The sequence below is a fragment of the Dicentrarchus labrax genome, unplaced genomic scaffold (genome assembly GCF_905237075.1).
Source record: "Dicentrarchus labrax unplaced genomic scaffold, dlabrax2021, whole genome shotgun sequence".
Taxonomy (NCBI): domain Eukaryota; kingdom Metazoa; phylum Chordata; class Actinopteri; family Moronidae; genus Dicentrarchus; species Dicentrarchus labrax.
This window is the reverse complement of record NW_026136711.1, coordinates 11,503,723-11,530,679: the sequence shown is the minus strand read 5'-3', so window position 1 is coordinate 11,530,679 and position 26,957 is coordinate 11,503,723. Positions and strand designations below refer to the sequence as shown.

The 26,957-nt window shown below is 41.4% G+C and overlaps 2 protein-coding genes and 1 long non-coding RNA gene across 3 annotated transcripts; 1 reads left to right on the top strand and 2 right to left on the bottom strand.

Annotated features, from left to right (window-relative positions):
* Positions 1-4,617: 4,617 nt before the first annotated feature.
* LOC127371645 (uncharacterized) lies at positions 4,618-26,785 on the bottom strand. The gene is made up of 3 exons (XR_007886424.1): positions 26,705-26,785; positions 26,470-26,579; positions 4,618-4,753 (listed from the first exon to the last, which is right to left on the bottom strand). It is a non-coding gene; the product is annotated as an uncharacterized LOC127371645 (long non-coding RNA).
* Positions 18,401-20,268, bottom strand: mafbb (v-maf avian musculoaponeurotic fibrosarcoma oncogene homolog Bb). Its single transcript, XM_051414572.1, has one exon. It carries the CDS (start codon positions 19,990-19,992, stop codon positions 19,006-19,008), a length of 987 nt encoding a protein of 328 aa, XP_051270532.1. The 5' UTR covers positions 19,993-20,268; the 3' UTR covers positions 18,401-19,005.
* Positions 23,402-26,957, top strand: si:dkeyp-97e7.9 (DEP domain-containing mTOR-interacting protein). The gene is made up of 9 exons (XM_051414571.1): positions 23,402-23,756; positions 23,879-24,057; positions 24,204-24,327; positions 24,928-25,106; positions 25,298-25,513; positions 25,601-25,738; positions 25,872-25,942; positions 26,486-26,590; positions 26,724-26,957. Exons 1-9 carry the CDS (start codon positions 23,674-23,676, stop codon positions 26,847-26,849), a joined length of 1,221 nt encoding a protein of 406 aa, XP_051270531.1. The 5' UTR covers positions 23,402-23,673; the 3' UTR covers positions 26,850-26,957.

Sequence of the window (26,957 nt, the reverse complement as noted above, 5' to 3'; positions counted from 1 at the left end):
CAGGAGTGCTTATTTTTTGCCTTTTCTAACACTTCCTACATATCCACCCTTTGTGTTCAATTACTGCTCCATTGTAGTTGAAATTGCAATCAGATCCTTGTGAAGAATATCTTTAGAAAACATTTTTTGAGAAGTTCCAGGATACACAAGGAAGAAAACCACGCCAAAGTGACTTCACAAAGAGAATGAGCACCTGCGCTTCGTGTACTGCAGTGCCTTCATGCAATTAGTTGAGAGACAGCATCTGTGATACTGGCACCTCTGCTGATTACGTAGCCAATCACAGTTGCTGTCCAGGGTGGATTTGGAGAAGAAGCTCTGTCACAGATCACAAACATAGATTAGGATGAATGCTAAATGAACGCTTCTCTACACGCACAGATTGAATTTCCTAACTTCTGATTCCTTGCTGTTATATTACATTTTATATTCATTTTCCACACAGATGCTTGTCAACATCATTCTTGGAAAAGGGGATTTCAAATTGCTAAACAGCCAAAAACAGACAGATAATTTTTAGGAGTGGCAGTGAAACGGAGGGTTGGCATTTGTGCAAAGCTCCATATTAGTACCAAGTAATTCTGAATCTCCACATAAATTTAATTATGGCTTTACATGGGCACTATGTGCTGCTGAGGCTGGCACAAACACTGCTTCAGTCTTCATATCTCAAATTTAAGCACAAAGGTCTTACTGTGAATGATCAAAGCACATCAGTGTCTTGGCTCTGGTGAGAAGTGTGCCCAGAATGCCCTCAGTTATAAATGTATTACTCACTCGGAGCTTTATGTGGCTAATGTTTAACTTTATTGAGGAGATGAGGTGTAACTGTCTGTTATCAAGATGTGAAAGCTGTATTCACAAAGGAAGTCCTGTTGGACGTGGCTTCAGCACATGATACAGAGCAGTAAGCAGTAGGTGATCAAAGGATTGTGTTTACACATGAACTGCCTAAAGCTGTTGTTCACTAATGAGGTTAAGTACATTTCTTTCTTGCAGTTAAGTACGTTTAGGAATGAAACATTTACGTCTTAAAGCACGTCTTTCTGCGATTTACACTACTATTTATCATACAATAGACCCAGAGTTATACATAGAGACATTGCTATGTTGTATAACAATACTTGGAGTGGAAGAAGTACTCCCAGTTCCACATCAGTTCCACAATCTAAAAAGACTTATTTTTTTATCACTAACAAGTACACGTAAAAGCATTTTAATGTTTTACTTTGTCAATGTGGAGCCAATTTTAGATACTTTGATACGACTGTGTAGATTTGTAGTAAAGTACTGTATTATACCATTTAAGCATAACGTGTTTTTATATGTAGTAACTATAAGTGTTAAATAAATGTAGTCGATTAAAACATACAATATTTCCCCCTGAGACGTAGTGGAGTAGAAGTAAAAAGTTGTATAAAATGGAAATACTCAAGTAAAGCACAAGTATTTCAAAACTGTACTTAAGTACAGTATTTGAGTAAATATACAATCCACCATTTATATGATAGCTTATTAGTAATTTATTCTAGTGGTGGAAAGTAACTTAGTACATTTACTCAACTGCTATAGGAAAGTACAATTTTGAGGTCTTTATACTTGAGTATATCAATTTTGTGCTACTTTATATTTAATATTGTACTTTTTACTCTACAGGTTTAGTTACTTTACAGATTAAGAGTTTATATACAAAATATGAGGCGATCTTATAAATGAGGACTGCAATTTCAACCATTTTGTCTACTGCCCATTAATCTGATGATCAAATCTTAATTTATTTATGAATCATTTGTTCTATTAAAAGTCAGAAAATAGTAAAAATAAAAAACACCTATTACAATATAATAAGAGTCCCAAATGACATATTTCAATGTCTTCTTTTGTCAGACCAAAACCCAAAGATATTCAATTTAATAAAAACAGCAAATCGTCACCGTGAATAATCATAATAGTTGCCCTTTCCTCAATCAACTAATTGTTTAAATTCTAATATAAATATCAGTGTAATAAATGTTTTTCATTTTTCATTTTTTAAGATGCCACATCCATGCTCAACATAGCTCAAAATGCAAACTATTACATGGCAATAAGGTAAGAACAGCAGGCCTCTTAGCGGCTCCTCCTGTGGTGTGGCATCTCCTACCAGGCAAACACATCAAAAGCCTCTGGATTCATTATGTAAAATGGCGCAGCTGAGGGGAATTGATCTACAAGTAAATACAATGGTGGTAATATGTGAGAGAATGGTATTTGATTTTAATTGGCTGCTGCAAAGCAACCACTGTCTGTAATCAAGGAAGCAGCGGGGGATCCACAATACAACAGTCTGTACCTATTAGGCTCGGCTCACTGGTAAACAGAGAAGCTCACATATTCCACTTCACATGTGACAATTAAAAAACTATATCTATAATTTACTTTTTATTTGATTTTTTCTCTCTCTATAGAACGTGCCTATCTCTACTAATTACTTGGACCCTTCTTGTGATGAGCAGTGGCTGTAACACTAGCAGGACTCAGCCACCAGAGAGAGCCCTGTCCTCAGCTAAAACCTGCTCACTGTTCAGTGTGTCCTGCCTCACACCCCTAATGGAGAAGTGTTGGAACTCTGGGAATACCAATGGATTATTTCTTAGAATAAAACAGCACTATATCAGTGGTTTTTACCACAAGGACTTTGCTGAATCACCTCGATTTAGTGAGAATTGTATTTGTTACAGATTCATTCTGATGGGTGTATAAAATGTACACAATGTAAAAGTTCAAGTTTGGGGTGGAGATATTTGGAAGACATAAACAGCCACCGTCTGATGCCCTCTTCAGGTCACTTATGATCCCTGGAGAATTGTAGTGGTAGAACATCTCCTGATGCATGCTGGGTAAAATCCTTGTGGATGTCAGCATGTCTGATAAAAGGTATAACATTATATCCTACCAAATATTGTGTTAAGGCCTAATCCAGTTAGTCAGCATGCCCATGCTATTGTGCATAAAGATAAACAACACCACATCCAGATGTGAAATAACCTTTATACTGCAAGTGTGTGGAACCAGGGACAACAATAGTGACCATTTGTTTTAGGAGGTAAGAGTTCATACTCAATGTCAAAGTGAATTTCTCTGATAAAACTGTAATATAGTCATTACAAATGACTCCATGTTTATTTCTTTGGAAAATCCTGTTTTTTTATGTGTGAAATGTAAATTTGAAGGCCAGGGGTTGTGTGTAGTATGACTGCAGTATTTTACACTAACAACCCCTCTGTCCCCTCCTCACTTTGCCCCAGAGTCCCATAAGACAGCATAGATCAGGATGATGCAGACAGACAGCACTCGTCATACAATTGATTATTGGATTCATATCCATCACCATGTACATTAATGTAGGCTCCCTCTGTGCATTCCTGGGTGTGAATGCACATGCTGGACTACTATCTGTGACACAGTGTATTTGTTATGGCATTTATATGATCATATAAAGTGAATGAGCAGTGGGTTTTATATCAAATGTTCAGACTTTGGCTCTGGAAATAACAAACATCAGGTTTGGCTTCTGACACCGACTAACAGAGTCAAACGGCTCTCCTGGTGCTGAACATAAACCTTTTAATTACTGCAAACATGGTTGATGAGTTTGAAGCTTGATTACTTGGCCTTCATTAGTCAGATTGTGAGCTATAGTGACTCCCAGAGGCGCAATTTGGCATCTCTAAACACTGCCAGCCTCTGTGTTTAGCAATTACATTTACCCTACAGTACATCCAAACAGGTGTGTGCAGTCAAACACACACACACACACACACACACACACACACACACACACACACACACACTCAAACAACACTTTTTTTTTTATTATTATCAGCTTGAACAAGCATGGTTGCATGTAGGAATTTCAGTCTGTTCTTTAATTCAGAGAAAGAACCTGACTAAAAGAAAACACTGATAAAATGTGCTTAGTGTGCTGAGCCCTGCTTTGTTGAACTCTGCCTGTCATAATGATTTCGTGTTTGCTGTGCCATCTCGGCTTTGTTTTCCATCAGGGCGGCCGGTGGTTGTCACTACACCGAGGAGGGAGCGTTCTGCCTCAGGCCACGACACGCTGATAATGAATGTTCAGCTCATTGGAAAAATAAAGTGTGTCTGAATTATGTGGTCGGGATCTGGCTGTTGTTTGGGTGTGTGAGTCAGACACAGGGACAAGCGCGGATGTTCAGTTTGCACAACAGTCAGGCACTTCCTGTGCTGTAACGCCGAGGCCAGGCCGCAGTTGGGGTAATGCAGGTGGAAAGAATTGTTGATAGGCTCTTTGTTAAACTGCATGTTGAGCTTTAACACGCTGTCCGACAGCAGCCTTGCCGCTATTTTTAGACGGGTACAGCTGCTCCTTAGCACCCACCCTTAAACCAGCCATTCACCAGAGATTTATGGCAGGAGCCCACGAGAAACAGCTGTAGCATCTTGCCACTTGCTTGTCCAAGGAGAGCAAGCCAAGGTCTATTAAGAATTTATTTTGCTTACTAATTTTGCTTTTCTTGATTTTGTTTAGTATCAAATGCAGTTATCAGTGAGTGGGATGCCTCACGCTGCTGAACGTTGAAACCACAGCTCTGGAGCGTCCGGTCCTGCAGCGATGAGTCAGGCTCTGGTCACAACGCCACCTGGGTCCAACACAAGTTCAACACTTGTGGCGAGCTGCTCCCCCACTACACCACGTGTCCCAGCATGTCAGCTCAGCATACTGTCATAACATCTGAAAAATAACAATATAGTTTGTTCCTGATGAACATGACTGTGTGTTTTCTCACCCTGGTGAGGACAGAGAAAAGACTCTGAGGACTTTGTGTTTTGTGCAAAAACCCAGATTTGTCCCTTTGTTCATTTTCTTGCCTTACTGTTCCCTTTGATACTGTATCTACAGTCCAACTGTCACATGATTGTAGTCGTGTAAATTGGCAGAAAAATGCTGTGGAGCTATAGTAGGCAGAAAAATTGGCCTGCTGCTGGCTGCCTTTATGAGACAGAGATAGTGTGTGTGTGCATTGGGGATGGGCACTAAATACGCAGCTCCCTGAGCCACACTATAGCGGCTAAGCTTAAGTTTAGCTTATCACTGTCAGTTTGTTGTCTCCATTATTCAAAAGGACACCTTATCAGCCGAGGCGACGCGTATTAGCCTTCTCCACTGTGTGTGTGCTCCACACAATGATGTTGTATGCTGTTCCACATTAACTCTGGTGTCTATTTCAGCAGCTCTCTATCCATTTATTGATGCATGTCTTCCATTGATCCGAGCATTGATTTGCCATGCAATCCATTACCCATCTGTCTGTTTCAGCTGGCTTTTAAATGATTCGTCAGATTGAGCTATTAAGGGGAGTAGTGGGGAAGTCCAAAGGTTGGTGATACATTCAGATAGAAAGAGGGGCTCTGTGTGTGTGTGTGTGTGTGTGTGTGTGTGTGTGTGTGTGTGTGTGTGTGTGTGTGTGTGTGTGTCTGTCTGTCTGTCTGTCTGTCTGTCTGTACGAACTAAAATGTGTCTGCAGCACAGAGTATCAAAAACTGTCAAATGTTAGTTAATTTAATTTAATTTGAGTTTATTGCTCTTTTTTTCTGTAGTTATACTGTGTTTGTTCTGTATACTTAAACTGTAAAAAACTAATTATTTAAAAACAAAACTAACATCACTTCACAACCATGATATTTTAGACTGTTTTATTTTGTCATTATTCTTGTATGTCTGTTTGTGTTTATACAACATTTAACATTTGTGAACTTTGGCTTCTTTTGTTAGGCTTAATAACAAAGGCTTTCTCGGAAAATCATGTTTACATTTGTCAAAGTAAAGTATCAAAAAATAATTGTTTTGGTATTATATCAGCACTCTAGTATCAAACATTTTCAAATGGTAACCAGGATGGGAATTTTGTTGTTTATTCTTGATTTTAAACATTTTATGAAATATGCTTACTGGCTATTTTTGGTGAGCGTGTGATAAGAAGTTTAACACCACTCTCTTGTTGGTTTGTTAAGTGTGAAGCTACAGCGGGGAGATGGACTGAGGATTTCCTCATCTGAAATGTTTAAGTTCTATAGGCCCGAAGCTCATGAAAACCTTTCAGGATTCAATTGGATAAATTAAAAAATGCTTGGTCATCAAACTACAAAAACAGGTTGTGTTTCTTAGTTCCTGAAAATTTGACATTTTGGAGGTTTTTACCTGACAACAGCGATATTTAGGAAACACACATCCTTCACTCTCCCTTAAAGTTTTGGAAGTGTATTTCACAAGGATAATTTTTTTTACACAGAGCAACGTGCACTGAGATTTTTGATGTTTTATACTTTTTTGAATTATGGTCTGGGTTTTCAGGGTAACACTTTAATCTTCCTGTAAGAGCACACTTTGAGGAAACAAAGAAAATGCCACCAGCCAAACATAGATGTGGGGGTTTCCAGATTGAGATGCAAGATGGATTCATATATATTCATGAATTCAGTCAGAAAAGTCAAACGGAAGCAGTATGATAATCTTGCAGTAATTGCATTTTTCCCTCCCAACTGTTTTTGGCAGAGCCACATCCTGAGACATGCGACGGAGAATGCAGTCTCGAGGAGTGTCACAGCGCTGAACGGTGGATACACTCTGACCCCGTACCTAAGGCCAGTCAATCCCCTGCGGGGTCAAGTGGTGGTTATGCCAAATCCATTGGAATCATAGGTAATGGGATGGCTATCATTAGTCCTTGGATGGTCAATTATATGTTTAATTAAGCAAGACAGACATCAGATAATTGAACTATTGACTGGTCTCTCTGAGTCACATCTGTCTTCTGATTCAGGACAGCACAGCTGAAGTCATATCAGATTTGTTTGTAGCTATGAGATCCTGATGAGAGTGGAAATAAAATCCAGTCCTTTCATTCACTCGACAGATTCATTTGATGTCCTGACCTCTGACTGAAGAACTTTTCGTTTTAATTCTCTGACTGCGCACTCTTTCTCTTCCAGGCCTCAGGAAATGCCATTATAAGCTCACAAAAAAAAAGAAACATCCAAAGGACCATATTTCAAACTATCAAGCTTTTTTTTCATACTTGTCAGTCTGCTGGATACATGTCAGCAGCCGTCTGAAAAGTGCTGACATTGCTGCCCTCCTGTCCGGCAGCCCGCTCCCTCTGTGTGAACTTGGATTTAGCTCAAGGGTATAGCCACCCTGCTAATGTGATGTAGCTCCAAGAAGGAAACAAATTGGCCTGACGTCTCATACACTGCCTTGTCTTGATTGTGTGATGGCTTCTACTGCTAATGTGTTACGATGGGTAGACCTGCACGGGGAGGGAGACGGGTGTGTGTGTGTGTGTGTGTGAGGGAGAGAAAGAGAAAGAGAGAGAGAGAGAGAGAGAGAGAGAGAGAGAGAGAGAGAGAGAGAGAGAGAGGGAGGATGGGGGAAGGGCCTCAGTCTGCAAGATCAGCACAAGTGGAATTGCATTGATTCAGTTAACTGCAGAGTTGGAGCGTGATGTGGAATTCTGTTTATCAAGGGTGGAGTTTACACGATAGGCTCCATTTTGATCTTATTTTCTACATCGCATTCATAATCAGCCCCTGCTCTCTTACTTTAAGCTATAAAATGTTAGATCATCTTTATACATATGGCTTAGCCCCCACCTGGAGTTTCATATGCACAATTAAATGAGCAGATAGGTTATTTCTTACTGATTTAATGTCTTGGTTTAAATGGCAACATAATGTTTCCCTGAGTGTCTTTTGAACCAAAAACATAACTAGAAATGCTCGCACAGCTCAGATGTGATGACACTGGCAGATACACACTGTAAACATCATCATGATCTGTATTAATCTACAAGATCAGATGTAAACAACTGACATCATGTTCTGTAAATCACCAGGAAATGTGCTGCATATTCCAAGTAAATACCGACTCGTGTTTTATATTCAAACTGGAGCTGCTGGCCCAGAAACGACATCTGCTGAATCTTAACAAACTGCTAAATAAATCTCAAACATCGTATTAATTATAGGGAATAAAGCAGCTTTGTAAATTGGCTGCTTCTTATGAATGAGGAGTGTTTGCTGGTTTAAAATACACAGACAATACTGAAGATGTATTTATTATACTGAAAGTACAATATAGAAAGTACACTCTTAAACTGACTCATGTTCACTTATAATAAATCTGTTTCACATCAGATAAGATTGGCCCATATACTATATAAAAAAAAACCCTATGGCTGGTGCTTTATGTGTTTAAAAGCGTTGTCTACGTGCAGTCTGTCCATGTTTCTGGCATTCAGGGAGGATACACGTATTGTAAATTAATGATGCTTGCTCTCTTAAACATACATTTAAAATGGGCACTTGCAGATTTATATTTCCTTTTCACCCTTACCTCTCTTCCCTTCTCTTTCCTCTCCTCATTTCTCCATCTAGCTGTAGGGAATTTGTCTCTAAGGGTTTATCATGACTGCCTCATATTTCCCCCCCTAGTTTGTCATTTTGCTGATCCAGACGCTTTTTCATATTTCAGTATTCTTATCATCCACTGGCAGTAAGATGATCCATTTCACTTATTTCTTAGAAGTGTGACTGCAGCCTAAGTCAATATCTACAGAATGAATTCAGTGTATGGAGGGCTTGCCGAGGAGGGGCAGCTAGTTAGCGGCTGCGGTGGTGGTGATGGTGGTACTGGTGGCGCAGGACAGTTTTTTTTTTATCCAGAGTCAGCAAGGGTAAAATGTCAAGCATTTCTTAGGGAAGCGGCTCCATAGGATTCCATTCAAAGCTTTAATCTTAATTGAGAGCATCGCACATTGATATTCCATAGGCCTCTTTGCCCTTCGCCTCTCAGCTACTTTCATTTAGAGGACAGCCGTACTGCACTAGAGCATGGGGATTGCTTTGTCAGACAGCCAAGAGGCCAAAGGCAAGGTCAGCCTCTCTTTGTAATGGTGGCTCACTATGGAGTGAAGGCATCACCTCTTTGATGTTGTCAGTACTTTTATGAAACATTCCTGAATCTTCCTAAAGTGAAACTAAATGAAATGTAACTTTCAACATTCTGACATTGCATCGGCATGAAATACTCATATTTTAGTTTATTATGATAGTAGAGTAAAGATAGGTAGTGGCACAGCTTTCTGATTTCTAAACAAGCCACTTATTTTCCCCACAGCTCGAGGCCAAACAGAATGATGATTTCATGGACCAAAGGAGGATATTTGCATATTTAGCAGTGAGCGTCCATAGCAGCCCCAGAGATTATTCAATTATGCTTAAAATTATCTGAAACAATCGTTTGACTCTAAATACGGACTCTATACAGAGGAAGAGATCTGTGCCCCGTCTGTGTCGGAAAGCTCCCAATTTAGTGTTTTCCGTGGCTCACAATGGGCGCAGTAGCATTCCCTAATCCTCAAACAAAGGGGAAGGGCCAACTGGCCCAGCAGATGCAGTGATAAGGCCCGTGTCATCAAGTAAGGTGAAGAGAGGAGGAAGGTGCGGGACGGCAACGCACTCGCCACTCCTGTGGGAAGACTTGTCATGCCACCTTTCCAGAAGTGATGAAAACAGATGGAAATAAAGACTCTCTCTCTCTCTCTCTCTCTCTCTCCACACACACACACACACACACACACACACACACACACACACACACAAAGCGTTTACAGATGAGTGCACAGCCCCTATCTGTAGGACTGAGGACCGAGCTTGCCTCCATTTCTCATGCTCCTGCATCAGCCTAGTGCTGACACAGATATACTGTAAAGAGATAGCAGCACAGATAGGTATGCATGTGCATGTCAAAGAAGCCCCAGGGGTGAGCCTGTCTGAAAACACAAAGAGTGAAGGGATAACATACGACCCATCTGCCACACTTTTCTCATTAATCTCAAACATTTATGTGACACTTTAAACTGATTTGGGAAGCACTGCATCAAGATAACAAGTTTAAGTCTCTGCAACAAGCACAAGTGTTTCTTCTGCTGATGAAACACTGAATCAGGATTAAAGGATTAGTCCTTCTAAGATTTGTTTTACTAGCACATACTAAGACTAACAGGTTCCTATGGAGGGGCTGTAGCTTCTGACAGATTTATCAGGTGATCGGGGCTTGATAAAGCTTCAGAGAAGCTGCTCCTATTTCAAAGTCTTCTCCTCTGGTTCTGTGGGAAAGCCCGGTGCCCCTGCTTTCCACTCTTTCCACCGATCAACTACAGCAACCTTTCCTGAACACCTCAGCTGCCACATACACAGTGAGCCTCCAGATCTATCCAGACAACAAAGCAACGTAACTCCTCAGCAGGACATTGGGAAATAATCTTTAAAGAAAGGGTTCACTTTATCATGTGGATCAATAATATCTTTTCTAACCAGGCAGTGATACTCTACTCTTTCCAATAATATGTAACCTACTTTCTAAACCATCAGGAGACATGAGAACCATTAAATTCATATTTAATCTCTTTCAAACTGACCTTTACTTCAAAAGTTGCTGTTTAAGAATATTCACTAATTCAGCAATAAATCAGTGTCTTAAAATAGTGATTGTCATTAGGTCATATTAATACTGGCATTTTTACATTGGGCAATTTTACAAGAAGAGCCATTTCACTTTTTGCATGGAAAGAGGATGCATGGGGTCCACACATGAGTCAAGGCTGTTCCTCTCCTTGGGATTTAAATATAGCCCACCATTACTGCTGTCACTCACTGACTTATACTGACCTTCTGACCTCGCCTGTACAAAAGAGACTTGAAGCTGACACACTCACTCTAAATGTTTTTCACCAGAGCAGACAAACAGGCAGTAAGACACATTCAAAGATTGTTTTTTTTCTGGGCCTTGATGTTATCAGTCTGCGGTCTGATAGGTATCGTTTTCACTCATTTGTCTGATTTTGTCTGAGGTTTCATCCGTGCTCCAGAAGACAGTGTCAATGTACGGGAGGCAGGCAGATGGGGGTTTCCCACAACAATTGGACGTTTCTGAACACCTGATGTGCAGGCTGAGGTCAGAGTTTGTTGGGGGCCACCAACTTGTGTTGTTGTACAGCTTGGACATGTTAGTGCTGCAGGCCATTGCTTGGCCACGTGTGGGCGGTGTGTTCCTTTACACAATTCACTTTCTCTTCTCTGACTCTTCCTTTTTTCATTTGCAGCTTTACATCAGAGAGCGTTCATAATACTTTTTTTTGCCTTGAAGACTGACTAGAGTGGGTTAACAATTAGCTGTAGCTCATGATAAATAATTACAAGATACAATATAATACAATCCAGCACATCACCACAAACTGCAGCCTCAAAAATGACTTTTATGTTGAACAAACACATCTCTTTCAAAAAAGCTGCTGTAATCACTTTGGTCCAGATGGAAATATTTCAGCAACAATTGGATTGAATTAAATTTTTTTACAGACATTCATGTTCCTCAGTGGATGAATCCTAATGACTCTTCCTCTAGCGCCACCATGAGGCTGACATTTGTGGTTTTGGGTAAAATGTCAATTGCCATGAAATTTTGTACAGACATTCACGTGCCTCTCAGGAGCAATTGTAACGTTTTTAGTGATCCTCTGACATTTCAGTGGCATTAACATTTCATGCAATATGTCACTTAAACATCCAGTGTGTAACATTTAGGAGGATCTTTTGGCAGAAATGGAATACAATATTATTTTTCATCAGTGCATAATCACCTGTGTTTTTGTTACCTTAGAATGAGCTGTTTTTATCTACAGACACAACCCTTATGTGGAGTCTGCCATGTTGAACTGCCGTGTTTCTACAGTAGCCCAGAACAGACCAACCAAACACTGGCTCCAGATGGAGCCTTTTGTATCTTTTGCAATTTTTACAGCCATCATAGTTTCTCCTTTTTCCCCTCACTTGCATGATGAAATTTTACCGCTAGAGGCCACTTAATCCTACAGTCTGGTCCTTTAACTAAGATGGTGAGCATGGTAAACATCTTACTTGCTTAACATCAAAATGCTAACTTTGTCATTGAGCACATTAGCATGCTGACGTTTTAACTCACAGAGCTCTTAGAAGCATGTTAGTCTTTCAGCTTATTGTTTTGGTTTTTAGGCCCAAAACTTAAACTTTTGGTTCAATCTTACTTCTCTCATTAGCATTATTTCCATACGTAGCAAAAAAAGCTCTGATTAACCCACTATTCACTACCAGCACTAATCATGCCGGTGAACATAGGGGAGCATTTAGCAACTAAAGTGAGATATTTCCTTGCAGAGTTGGTAGAGACCAAAACCAAAGCTAAAAGGAGATTGAAAGGAGATGGCTAGTAACTCGACTCCAAATGAATGCTAATGTCGCTCTGTATCTGCTGGAGGTGTAAATAAGCAACTTCTAACATGTTTGCCATATCAACTTGAAGGAATAGTTCAACATTTTGGAAAACTGTTACTGTTTCACTTTCTTAGGCAACTAATAAGGTAACAGCCTTCAGGAAGTCAGCCAAGAAATCTGCCACGTGACCTCCCCATGAAACCAAAACTTGCCGTGTTTATACATTTATACAAATGTATTCATTGTGTGTCACTGCATCTGAGGGAACATTAGCTGGCTAACAGTGGCAAAACACGTAATGTAACATTGTATTAAAACATTGATTTTATGCATTATCAATAATATAGTACAATATAACAATTATTCATATTTTTTGCATTTGTCAGTTCATCATTTGCAAGTAACCATGAGAATTGTATTTCTGTTTGCAATAATCAGGACATGAGAAGCAGATTTATGAGACTGCTGGTAGTCTCAAACAATGTTTGTCTTAGAAGTGAACTCTATCTTAAAATCAGTGGGAAATCTTATTACACCCTCCATAAACTTTGTTGTTTACTTGTAACCTTTCATTTAATTTTTTGAGAAGTCGGGGTTTATTTTTTTTCTGCCGTTAAATCCCAGAACAAAGTACTTCCTGTATCTTGACCACAAAAAGAGCAAACAAGTACATGGGTTCACTGTAGTATAAAGGCCTGCCTCCCCTTAAATAGATCCCTTATAAGCTCTGTGTTCGCCAATCCCAAGCTTCTCTCCCTCACAGTCCAACCACAGCACACAGTTGGTTGTTCCTCAGTTGTTGTAGCGGAGGCTTAACGTCAAGCATGATGACAAAGATGGCCAAAGAATCAAAGAATGGGCGTGTGAACACTGTTCTGCCAAGTCCTCCAGCTGCATAGAAGCCAGGGACAGATACGGCTGCGCTAAAATCAGCTGAAAGGAAAAAATACTATGGCTTTAAGTTCAGTATAGTGCTTCTGAGAAACACGGCGGAAGAGTTATGACACATGGGAGATGTTAACATGACACATTAGTGGGAGAGTGGCACACCCAATTCCAAAGAGGCCTGTTAGACTTCACCAGCACGTATGACAGCACTGCCATATTCTCATGTCAGCGACACCCGCAGAAAATTATGAAGAAGGGTGTTGAATGGTACATGTGCAGTGACAACTGTAGTTTCAATTACAAACCCCATCATCTGTTCATATCTACAGTTCTCACTCATTTTGAGGGAATCTATATTCAACCTACAGTATGTAAAAAAAATTACTTCATCTTGTTTTTTTAGGATTTTCCCAAAAACACAAACTTATCTATCTCCTACACACACACACAAACACAAAAACACCACAAAAAAAACATTTCCTAACAGCAGCAAGACCTGTTTACTTTCTCATCCACCAGTTCCACCAGTCCCATAATACTTTTCCTGGATGAGAGTTTGTTATATACCAGAGACATAATATGGTCCCAGAGGGCTGGACCTGCTTTCCAGGTTGTATTAAACTTGCCAGGGTGCACTCGCTGATGTCTGAGCAGGAGCTGACCCTTAATCAGCCATGCTTTGCTAACAGCAACTGAAAGCCACAATTATCTGCCCTATAGATAGGTAGGTTGTATACTGGGGGCCGGGGGCTGGGGAAAGGGAAGAGGCTGTCAAGGGGGGGAAGAGCCTGAGTTAACCTCAGTGGCTCGTGTTTCTACTGTGCACTAATAGACGCCTGTCATCATTATGGACAGAAACAGGAGGGCGCCTGCCAGCTGCATGACCCCCATAAAACAGAGCAGGAAATCCTAGCAGGGAATGAAAGGGAAAGAGATCTCTTCTCTTCTTTTTTATACTCTTCTCTTTAATGATCCTTCCCCCACTCTCTGGCCTCTTATTTATGCTGCAAAACTGCAGTGTCACTCATGAAACAGGAGAATATGCTGTGTATTCATCCATCGTAGGAGGGAAAGTCAAGGTGTTGAGGGTGCCGTTATTGTAAGGTATATTAAATGATTAGTCACTTTCAACTCAGTTGCACAGTACATTTACCCCTGTTATGTACGCCAGTAAAACCCCTTCTGTTTTTCCCCTCTGTTAACAGACTCAGGCTGTTTTATAAGGTTTCTGTCACGCTGGGAGGAACCTGTATAATCATTAAATACAGTAGTTCACCCTTTGCTCTGTAACTAAAGTCCAGGGTCTGTAATGTGACAGGACTTTGTCACACTTCACTCAGTGGTGTCCACTTAAACGTGACAAGCACTTTATCAGAGGGCCTTCCTATCAGATCCCCAGGAGTTCATGCACAAACAAGCTGAACACAACGTCCTCAGGAAGCCAGATTCCTTATTACAGCCAATAAGATAGCAAGACAAGCTTTATTGTAGTTCTGGGGCTACACATTAATCCACTCTGCTGGAGCCTGCAGAGCCCATCATGTGATAACTTTAGTCATTACCAGTAGTACAATCATAATTACTGTGGAATCTTTGAGGATGTGGCAACAGGAAAAAAAAAAAGCCTTCACAGTCCAAGCAGTGGCTAAGGCCGTAAAAAAAACAACATCGAGAGACACGTTTCTGACCATAAAAGAAAATGTCATAACCACATGATTTTATTACAAATATGTGAGAGTGCACAAACACATCGGAGTCTGTATTTGCATACGCATGTCTGCGTGTGTGTATGTGTGCCATGTCCATGGAGACGCCTGTGTGCGTGTGTGATCACTGCATGATTCACAGTGTCACAACCGTGCACAGAAACGACTGGACATCCTGACCGGAAACCACAGCCGCCGAAGCTGCGTTTTCCTGCGACATACAACCTAACACTCTCACAAAGAGTCACTTGACTGGACCATCATATAGGAAGTGAAAGAGGAAGCCCCTCGTCCATCCTGTCCTCAATCCCAATCTCTGCTCTGCACTTCACGTGAAGCCACTCTTGTAGACAATCGCCAGTATGAGCCTTCACTGTTGCAAAACAGCAGTAAAAGAACTGGCTGAGGCTGGAAACGGCTTACTACTGGGGGTCAAATGTCTGGTCCCTTGACATTAAGTCACAGTAGATTGGTGGCAAACACTATAGTGCCTGCAGAATTCACTGATTGATCAACAGGGTTTGTTTGAAACAAAACTGATCAACTAATTCTTATTTGACGAGGCCATTTTGTATCTAATCTCTTACAGCTTTTGTGACAGTCAGTCAGGAGCTCTTCAACAAGATACTCAGTGTTTAGACAGTCAAGCTGGACCAAATCAACACTGTCCAGAAGAGATTGGGTATGATATCACAAATGGAAGTGGTGAGTGATGTTTGACTGTGGGGTCTGTTGGCCCTGGCCTTCCCTCATGGCTCGAGGCCTCTGGCTGTGTTCATTGGTGACAGTGTACGTAGCCTGGCAGCCCGCATTCCTCTGCCTCTCCCCACACAATGGTGAGTATCTGCAGCATTCCTCTGTCTGTGTCCGCTGTCTGAGATGCAGCCAGGCCTTGGCAAAGCCTAGCACTCAGGCAAGAGGTTGGCATCACGTTTAACTGATTCCGACGGACACGTTTAAGGGTTTTCACAGCCATGTAAAGGCGTTAAATTATCGCGTAAAAGAGGGTTAAATCAATTTAAGCAGAGGGGGCACCTCCTCATATTAGTCACGATGTCACAAAAAAAGGCCTCTGCAGATGAGATTTTGAAATAAATTTAGTAGATGATGATTTCACTATTTAAGCTGCTTCATCATCTCGTTCTGACTTTTTGTTTCCGCACAATCGTTCTTTCTCTCCATCTGTTTTTAAAAAATGCAAGCATGTCTATTCTGAACCGTTTTCACTGCTCTTTATCCTTCTCCAGCTATTTTGCTTTCTCTCTTGTTCTGATGCTACAGCCGTGCAGACACCTTTCCCTCCTGCTGACTCAGTAGCCAGCCTCAGGCGCTGTGGGCTCGGGGTGTTGGTGGCGGGGAGGGGGAGGAGGAGGAGGAGGAGGAGGAGGAGGAGGTGGAGGGGGGGGGGTGGGGAAGTGCGAGGCTCCCACATCAGGCCCACCAGCCTATCACATGCAAGGGAAAAGAGCTGGCTAATCGTTTCTACAATGGCACCCTGCACACTGTCACACAGTACCACAAACCGCTCTCCTCGCCAAACACTTCTACTGTATTATTCCGCTTCTGCTTAGAACGCCACATGTGATGTATGCAAGTGCGCAAAAACATACGACACAGAACAAAGAAATGCGCTGTTAGAAAAACCACACCTACTGAAATACATCAGTGTATGCAATGTAAAATATATGCCGATATACACACACATGCGTACCTTGTGTGCCATTTGTATGTTCAAATATACACTCACTATTTAAGCCAGTTTAATAGATTTAGTTTCAATTCAATTCAAATGCTGCATAATTTTGAAACATTTTAGTGGATGTTAAGTACTCAGCATTTTAATATTCCATCTGATTATGTCATCTACAAATGATATCAAGACATGTAAAATCAATTCACTGAAGACAAAAAAAAATGTAATAACAATTTAATAACAAAAATCTTCAGTAATAATTGATGGTGAGTTTTATTGTGTGCACAGCAGCCATCTGAGCTGGGGTTCTGTTAATGAGTATATTTACGAGTACACTCTCTCTCTCCCTCTTTTAGTACACTAAAATAGAAGAAACCTCATTTTAAAATTAAACTCTGCCTGTAAACGAAGTCTTATGCCATATAGAAGAGCCACTGATTAATGAGCCCGTCCCAATAACATTAAAATATAGAGGAACATTATTCATTGCCATAAGCGTACGGTTATTTTCTGCTACATCCTTGAAGTTTGCAAACGCACTCATCTACGTCATGTACTCCCAGTGCAGCGAGCCGACCTTCGGGGATTAGGCCTGTCTTCAGAGGGAAAGTGTTTCTGCACCTGTGGTGTGATTTTAGAGCTGCTTTCCCTCAACAAGAGGGGTGAGGTCAAAACTGTCAGGGGTCACACATGAAAAGAGAACCTGGTTTCCCGGCTAAAGGTTAGCGGAGCTATTAACTGAGCCACCTGCCCACCTGACCTCTCACAAAGGGTGAACAGTGAGAAAGTCTCCTCTGACAGGGTGAAAAACCCTCTAAGATTTTGAGCACATGGGCCGTCGCAGAGGTTATAAACTCAATTTACAATGTGACCACTTATCTCATATTATCACAATGGCCTTGGGACTATTACAGTCATCCAAATATTATTGTAGTCCTGAACTGAGAATGATCTGTGTTCAGGAAATTCAGCTTGAGGATTGTAACAGGGCAGAGGGAAAAACACATCAAGTGAAAGAATTCCTCTGCAGCCGTCAAGAGGAGTGCGGGGCAGCGTGCCGTGGTTGTTGTTTCTCTCTTCCTCTGTTAATGAATGCAGAGGTGATCTGTTTGTCTGAGGAAGAGAGCAGAAGGGAAGCCTGATTTCCACTCCATTTTATCTGTGCCCCACAGCCCCTGCCAGGCAGCCCCCCGTGCTTTCACATGCCGGGATCCCACAGGAAGCAGCACTCCACGAAGGGCAGAGGTCAGGGAAGGAGAGAAAGCCACTCGTCCTTTCATTCATCACCAAACCAACAAATACACAGCACTGTGGCTGTCACTACACTCCTTTCTTTGGCTGTCTCACAAAATACTTTTAACTTAATAATGAAGTGATGTGACTTATTGACACTCACAATGTGAATTTATGAGGATTTTTTATTGTTATAGGGTCATAGTGTAATTTTAGGGTAGAATTTTGTAGTGGAGGCATGTGCTCGTAGTCTTAGCAACTACACTGCACACAAATGAGTCAATTAACGCTCTTATTTTAATATACTACATACTGACTGAAAGGCTTGAACACTATCAGTTTATGTATTGCGCACAAATGTTTTGTTGGATGTATCTCCTTTTATGGAATTTTAAAAAAGGTTTTTCTTTTCATGCTGTGTGATTGTTAAAAAGAACTCTCATAAATATAACAAATAAAAACACCACGATGAAAAAAGAAAACTGCTTGTGAGGTAAATGTTTCACTGTTATTTTTTTGTCAGATAGTAATTCCATCAGCAGAAGAGACGTTTTAAAAACTCACAATAGGTTTATTGATCCATAATAAATGAAAAACATAGTAAATGAAAAACAATTTGCATAATTATATATTATCTTAAAAAGAAAGGCAAATAAGGAACACATCTGTCCAGCAGAATCAGCTTCATGAAAATAATAGAAATGTCATTCCTTGCATCATTCTTCTCAGCACGGTTTCTATTTTAAGGAAGCATGAACACAAAATATCATTTGAGCTACAAAAACTAAGCAAAGCAACAAACAAAAAATCACCAAAATGAATATTGAGCAGTAACTGAAGCAGAAGGATTAAAGTTGTATATTAATAAAAAGGGAATATTCTCTGATTTCAAGTATCTCCTTTCAGACAAAATTCAGATATGCCTGTATAAAATAAAAACATCTCATACATGTCCTGCATGCATGCTTCCTTGTAATTTTCCATTCATAACTTGTTGCCTAGTTGCATCTATTACAATTATTTGAGTGATATCCTTATGTCCAACATTAATTAGAACTTGGTGAATCCACGGGATTGTCTGTAAAGGAGCAATGCGAGCTGTCGACATAATGCCTCCCTATGGAAAATAATCAGTTCTGCAGGAAATTAACAAACTCACATTAAATACTCGGGTGAGGAAGGATTGTCACTGGTGGACCCAGTTTCGTGGTAACAGTTTGCACCGGACAGTTTCTCGCATTTAAGTTTGTATGCATCCCTCTCCCGCATCAGTCTGTTGAGTTCATGTTTCAGCTGCTCGACCTGTGACACCAGGCTGGTCTTTTCGTGCTCCAAAATGTGTTTCTGCTGGACGCGCTTGTAGCGGCAGGACTGTGCGTAACCTCTGTTTTTCAGGGTCCGGCGCTTCTGCTTCAGACGCATCACTTCGTCCTTGCTGAGGCCTCTGAGGAGCCGATTCAGCTCCCTGACGGACATGGACACCAGCTGGTCGTCTGAGAAGTGGCTCTCGGCGTTGGATCGCCGGTCGTGGCGGCTGTGTTGCTGCTGGAGATGGTGGTGCGCACCGAGGACCTGCTGGGCCTCCGGCGACTGAGGGGACTCGCACCCCAGGTCATCTTTGAGATAAGGGTCTTGGCAGTGACTGCTGGGGATGCCTTGCATGTCGGGGTGACCCGGGAGTCCCGGATAGTGCTGGACAGGCTCGTTCAGGTGGCCGTACCCGTCATATTCAGCTTGGAAAGGTGGCGGATGGTGGCCGTGGGGCGCAGATGGGTGTCCCTGCTGCGCCGTGGCGCCGATTAGGGCCTCCATTGCGTCCTCGGGTGTCAGACCAAAAGCTTGAGGGTACATTTGCTGAGGGTAACCCCCGTTGTTGGGTATCCAGAACTGGTCGCCCCCGGGGTTATTTCTCTGCTCGCCTGGATTGAGGTTTGGCGATGAGGGCACTGAGTTGCAAGGTGTGCTGCCAGGAGTGGAAGAAACAGAGTCGGGTCTCTGGAGCTGGCTACATGGCCCGATGAAGGAGCGGTCTATCCCCGGCATCGTCTCCTTTTTGACGCCGAACTTCATCAAGTCGAATTCGCTGACGAAATCCATAGTGCTTTTCTGCAGTCCCAAATGCGAGTGCGGCTCAGCGGTCATATTAAATAACAAGCTGGTCTCTTCAAAGAGCTCCAAATGTCCACAGCTATTTCATGCAGTCAGTGAAAGAGCGCTTACTTGAGAGAAATCGCAGTAATTCCAAACTTTGAGTTCAGCTCAGAAGGAAAAACATACGTGCGTAAAAGCCTCCCACCTTCTCAAACTCTGTACGAGCTGGTGATTCTGCACCGCGCAGCCTCTTTGGCTTCAGCAGCCACACACTTAAAGTCCACCGATGCCAGCGGACTGGACGCACCTCTGTCTGTTCAGGGGAAGCGCACTTTCTTCATAAAGCTGCATTGGCATGATGTCACGCCTTCCAGACTACACCTCCACGCTCCTCTCCAATGAAAACACGCTGAAGAGGGCGATTTGCATAAAAGCTGCTACGAGTCAGTCCCCACGAGCTGTTCGTGATGATCATTTGACCAAAACCTATAAACGTCTGCACAGCAGCACATTATCTAATGCGATTTGTTTGATTTTTTCCTTATTTGACCTGTTCTCCACTTTACATTTAGGCCTATTTAAACCGCAGAGCTCTTTAATTTTATCACAGTGTGTTTAATGCCCGGTCAAATACATATAAACCCTGAATTGTCCAGGCAGTACTTTTATTATTTATTATTATCAACCAAATTCAACAAACATATGGGATACAATTTGCTTTCCTCAACTATATTCATCTATATTAATATAACTGAACTACAATTGGAATCGTTTCCTTCAGCCTTAATTTGGTTTATATTCATGTTGTAATTTATGGTGATTTGTGTTGACTGCCTAATTTCACTTAAACAACAAAAAAGAGGCTGCATAAAACAATTTATTTGACACTATTGTTGCTGTGATCCTTAGTTAGTATACAAAAGAATACTGACATCTTGTGGCCATTGGTCTACACTGCACAAGTGCCAATATCTCAGCTCTGATGGCTCAACAATCACAAGCCTGCATGAGTGCAAGAGGGAGCCATTGTTTTTATGCGGCCAGTAAACTGAGGCTCATATTTTAATTGGCAAATTGAGTGTTTGTTCAATCTTTGGTTGCAAGCAAAACATTCATGTTGTTAGATCATGCCAGATAAGAAATAACTGAGAAATCACCATCATATCACAGAGCCTTTCTAGCTCCTTCTATGTTCTGTGTTTTCTTGATTTTATATTTTTGTTATTGCAGGATTGTGCACATATGGACTATGTACATATAGGGCTCAAAACATATGTTTACAGTAAGGTAGAAATGGCTGTCTGAAGGTTTTAACAAAGCACCAGAAATCATGAGCTCCCTGACAACAACTCAGTGACATCACTGACACAAAGAAAAGCTCTGGCATGTTCCAGGATCTGCTGTCTGATTCAGGGATGTTGCCCCTTGCCGTATCCAGAGGTGACACAACTGCACATTATATCACAGGGTTAAGCGACGTTCCTGCCCTGACGTTACCCTCGCAGGCAGTGCTTACTCCAAAGAGAGTGAAAGCCTCACTGACAAGATAGAGTGCTCAAGCCAAAACCAATAGAAAATGCAGTCTGAGAATGCAGAAGCATCGTATCAGTCGGTTTTAGTTCCTGGGAATAAAGGAAAAGAGGAGACAGTGTGACTAAGCAAGGATGGCTCAGGGACACATGTTAGGATTTATGCCAGTAGGGCAGGGTCACAGTCTGTGGTATAACTTATGCTAATGACAGGATGCTAACAGCCTAAGTGCACATCCCCAGCAGACACTTGGATCATATTTCACCACAAAAACACATGCAATAAAACAGACACGCCTCCTAAAAAATGAATATCTATACACCAGTATAATCAATAATAATCAGCTCTTGGAAACAAGGCTTCACTTTAGTTGCATTTAAGAACTGAGACCATTATGCAGTCATGGATATTAACTTAATATCAATTGTGTACCAACCCACCTATAAACCTATCGAGAGACTACTCTAGAGGTGGTTATGGTTGGAGATAACGTAGTTGGGGTCTGCTAATTCTATTGAAGCAGGCAGGATTTATATGCAGCTTGAGAGGCTGGAGGCACGGATGCTTTCACATCCCAAGGCCTGCTTTACATGACCTTTGTTGCCATCGATTAAGAAACGCATGCAGAAAGCTCATATAATAGAAGATAAGCACTGTCACTAGCACAATTTTCTGTTTTTCTGTTGCCTGACAACCATATGATGACCTTTACAATGTGACCCAATTCGAATTCATCCAATGCTAACAGCCCCAAACACCCACTGACACCCCAAATAATCCTGAGTTTAATCAATTTTGTGTTGTAGATTTTAATTTTGTAATGAAAATGATTGATGCTTGTGAAGTGCTACAAATACAAATGAACAAACCATTGGAAAGCAGTCAGGAAACACAGCCTGCATCACAACATCCATTAATTAGGGTAGATTAGGACCATGAAGGCAGTTAGCAAAGGGGTATCATGTGCATATCAACCGTATTTCCTTTGTTTCTCAACAATGCTTTAAAATATGTGACTACTGGACAAGTCAAACACGTCCTCTGCAATGTTCATTTAGAATACTGCTGAGAACTGAGCACATTACTGTTCTTTAATCTTTACACTGGCAAACTCATAGAGTTTATAGTGCTGCTGCTAGTTTATAATTCGCTCAATAATGAAGAATATAAATCCAGTAGATCTTTAGGGAGCAGTCAGCTGGTTGACTCAAAACCAAACAGGGTGAAGCTGCTTTCAGGTACTTTGCTGCAAACAAAGGGAACCAACTTCCTGATAAACTGAAACACATGCCGACCCTAGCTGCTTTTAAATCTAAGTTAAAACCTCTGTTCTCCTGTGCCTTTGATTGACTGGTATCTCTACTACGCTTTAATTTCCTTTGTTGCATTTGGGGCAACCTACAACAAATGACTGCACTGTAACTGCATTCCACATATTTTATTGAATGTTATCTATTTTTCATTTTATTTTGACTCTCCTTTTTATTGCTCAAGGGTAATGTTTTTCTCTGCCTATGTAAAGCACTCTGATTTGCCTCTGCTATATAATGATGTATAATAAAGCGGCCTTGCTGACTGTCAGAAGAGCCAACAAGAAAACAAGTGATAGCTTCAGTCTTATGAAAGGATAAGAAGAAAAAAAAACATAAATTTCCACACGGGACAGTTTTCTTTTAGTGGACGCCTTCTGTCTGTGGCACCCTGACAGAAATGTACCATGTCTTTGTCTATGTTCACACTGCAGTGCAAGTGGTCCCAAATCTTATTTCTTTTTTATAACAGTGTGAACAGCACAAATAACATGGAATCTGATCATTACAATTCTGATTTGGGCCACTTTCATATGTGGTCCAAATCAGACACAGGTCTGATTCTTTGTACTGTGCCCTCAGTGTGAATATATCAGAATTCATGTGACTTTAGATTGACATTAGTCACACTGGTCACTTCAGGACTGAGACCTGTTCACACTGGAATCTGATATGGCCCACATTTAAAAAATAATGTGAACAGCCAAACTCAGAAGTGAGCGTCAAGGCTTGCAGTGTGAACGTAGCCTTTGTCTCTCTTTCCCTCTGTGTATACACAACATTTTTCCCACATGGCAAAGGGGTTGTGTGTGTTTCAGTAGCTATTTTGTAAACACAAAGGGCCAAAACGAAGAGTTAACTTCACTTACTTTCTAGTCCACAGATAACAAACATGGAGAGAACAAGTAGCATCAGGAGAAAGGCCATGGCCAGACAACATAAAGGAGAAGTCATGATTGCTGGAGAACAACTCAGGTATGAGGATAGAGAGGAGGGGGGTATGACATGCTTATGATCAGGCTTACATGAAATTCAGGTTAAACATGTGGCTGACTTTAAGTTTTGAGGATTATGGCTAATTTGAAACTGATTTCAAGGTTGAGGCTTCACGGTGGAAAACTGATCAAGGACCGCCGCTACCACCTGCGCACATATCCCAACTGCTTTGTGGCACAGGAACTTATAGACTGGCTTGTGAGCCATAAGGAAGCTCCAGATCGAGCAACCGCTGTCTGCCTCATGCAGCACCTCATGGATAATGACATCGTTCACCACGGTAAAAATGAAGCAACAACACAAACAGATAGATAGATGATATAGAAGATATTAACAGACCTTGTGTACAAATGAAAAAAAACTGTTACCGAATGTTTGTTAATTCATTTCAAAAATTATTTTAAACTGTATATTGCCTTCTTTTAGTCTGTGATAAGAGGTCAGTGTTCAAGGATGCCAAACTGCTGTACCGTTTCCGCAAAGATGATGGCACATTTCCCTTCAATACAGAGGTGAAAATCTTCATGAGAGGACAACGATTGTATGAACAGTAAGAGCTGCTGTTTACCTTGTGCTGGGGCTCAGCGTGAACAGCTGACCTTGAAGTGTTATGTCAATCATAGTCATGATCACAACACACACACGCACACACACACACACACACACACACACACACACCAATATGATTGAATGTGCAGTGTGTAACATTTAGGAGGAAATGGAATATATTATTCATAGGTATATTTTCATTAGTGTATAATCACCTGAATATAGGATTGACGTGTTTGTTACTTAAGATTGAGCAATTTTCATCTACAAATGCTGCGAGTCGTCTTCCGTGGAGTCCGCCATGTTGAACCGCCATGTTCCTACAGTAGCTGAGAAAGGACAAACCAAACACTGGCTGAAGATAGGGCTGTTAAATTTTTTTTCCCGTGTTTTGTGGCCACCGCAGTTTTCTCCTCCACACTTTGAAATGGAGTGTGAAGCTAAATTGTACACACTGGACCTTTAATAGGCTGGAGGAGATTCACACACCCCAACAATCTCCTGTCAGATATATATTGGTGATTTTGTCTGTTGAAATGTCCCTCGCAAAAATGTTATAAAGTAATTTCCATGTTATGACGCATCTGACTGGTGTCTTCAGACTCATAGGGGACAAGAACTCTATTCTGCAGCTAAGAGAGGAGCATGGTGTTGCATATCAGCGCTCCTTTCCTGGCTGCCAGTTGATTGACCGGCTCCTTCAGAACGGAGAGGCAGAGAGCCGGCGTCGGGGACTGGAGCTGTGCCGTGCATTGCAGGAGCATGGCATCATTCAGCACGGTGAGGGGAGTCCTCATTTGCCCTTTGATGTATGGCACCAGGAATGAGCTGGCTGTCAGTGGCTGCTAGCAGTGGGTGGCCAGCTGGGACTTTTGCAATCTAAAGCAAACACACTCATCAACTCTTTGTGAAAAATCCCATTATTTTTAAAATGTGTTTTGTGCTCTCTCTCACTCCACTCCCACCACTAGTGGCAAAGAAGCACGAGTTCTTTGACAGCGGACTGCTCTATCAGTTCTGCATCAATTTCCGCCGCCGCCGCCGCCTGTCTGAACTGTTACATGAAAGTGAACAAGACGACGATAACAAAGGTGTGGTAGTGTCGACACAGGAGGACAACCATTCTGATAGTCCATTTGTTCTGCGCAAAAGCCGACCGCAGGAGGGCAACAGTGCTTTCCAGTCTGGTAAAAAAAAAATTAAAATTCTGCGCTTAATACACAAAATTCATGTTGTTGTGAATGCTATTCATTTTACTACTAATTTAATTACAGTGGGGTTAAGTGAAGACCTGAAACAGGTTACCAGTGTGCGTCGAGGCAGCTTGAATTCCCTTCAGCTTCACTCAGCTGGATTTCCACCTCTTGTCCAGCTGACTTCAACTTCAATGGTCAGATGCAATCCAAAATCAGGCAAGTGTGTCAATAATATTCATGTGACAAATGTCTCAAAATGTCTTTAAAGACAGCCTATTTGGTCCACTTGTGTCTCATTTACCCAAAACTGGAAAACTGTGAACGCTGAAATCTTTTAATAATTTTACAGTACTCAAAAGAAATTTTACATGTGAAGAGATACTGGCATATGGTGCACCCTTCATCAAGAAAGTGTTGACGGTGAGTTGAACTGTAATGATTTATCCATAGCTATATAAAGGTCCAGTATGTAGGATTTAGTGGCATCTAGCGGTGAATTTTTAGATCGCAGCTCCATCGCATCACCCTCCCCTTCCAAGCACAAAACAACAACAACAACAAAAAAACTACAGTGGCCACGAAACGCCGTTCCCTATCTAGAGCCAGTGTTTGGTTTGTCCCGTCTGGGCTACATGGCGGACTCCATGGAAGACGACGTAACAAAACAAAACAATCCTTATTTTCAGATGATTATACACTAATGAAAACATACCTATGAATATTATATTTCGTTTCTGCCACACAGATCTTTCTAAATGTTTCACACTGGACCTTTAAAAACTACTTATGTCATCTCTACGGTTTAACAGCATGAATTCAGTATAACCTGAACAAAGTCTAAACAAAATTCAACACATTCTTAGAGATGTTTCTGTGTAGACTAATAAGATTATACCTCACCAAGTGAACTAAACTAAATAGATTTAATTTAATGTAATTTATCTCACCCTTCGGCCATCACAGGTGATAGGAGATGCCCTGGGCTGGGGCTTTGTTGTCAGAGGCAGGTCTCCCTGTTATGTGCAGGCTGTTGACCCTGGAAGCCCTGCAGCAGCTGCTGGAGTTAAGGTTAGATAATATGTTACACACATGGCACCAAAAGAGAAAATGCTACTGTGACCTCAAAGGAGTTTGAGAACAGCCAATATGTGACTCTGAGACAAAAAATAAGAGCAGTGATACCTCACATTGTTTTCTTTAGGTGCGGCAGTTTGTGTGCCAGGTGAATGGACAGTGTGTTCTCTACCTGGACTACAGGACAGTGTCCAGACTGGTGATGACAGGAGCTCGCACTGTTGTACTGGAAGTTATGGAGCCACTGGAGTGACAACATCATCTACTTTAGCTCTTGAACAATACTGCTATAATAATAACTGAACTGTGTTTGATAAAACTGAAATATAATAAATGAAGAGGCCTTTTTCTCAATCCTACA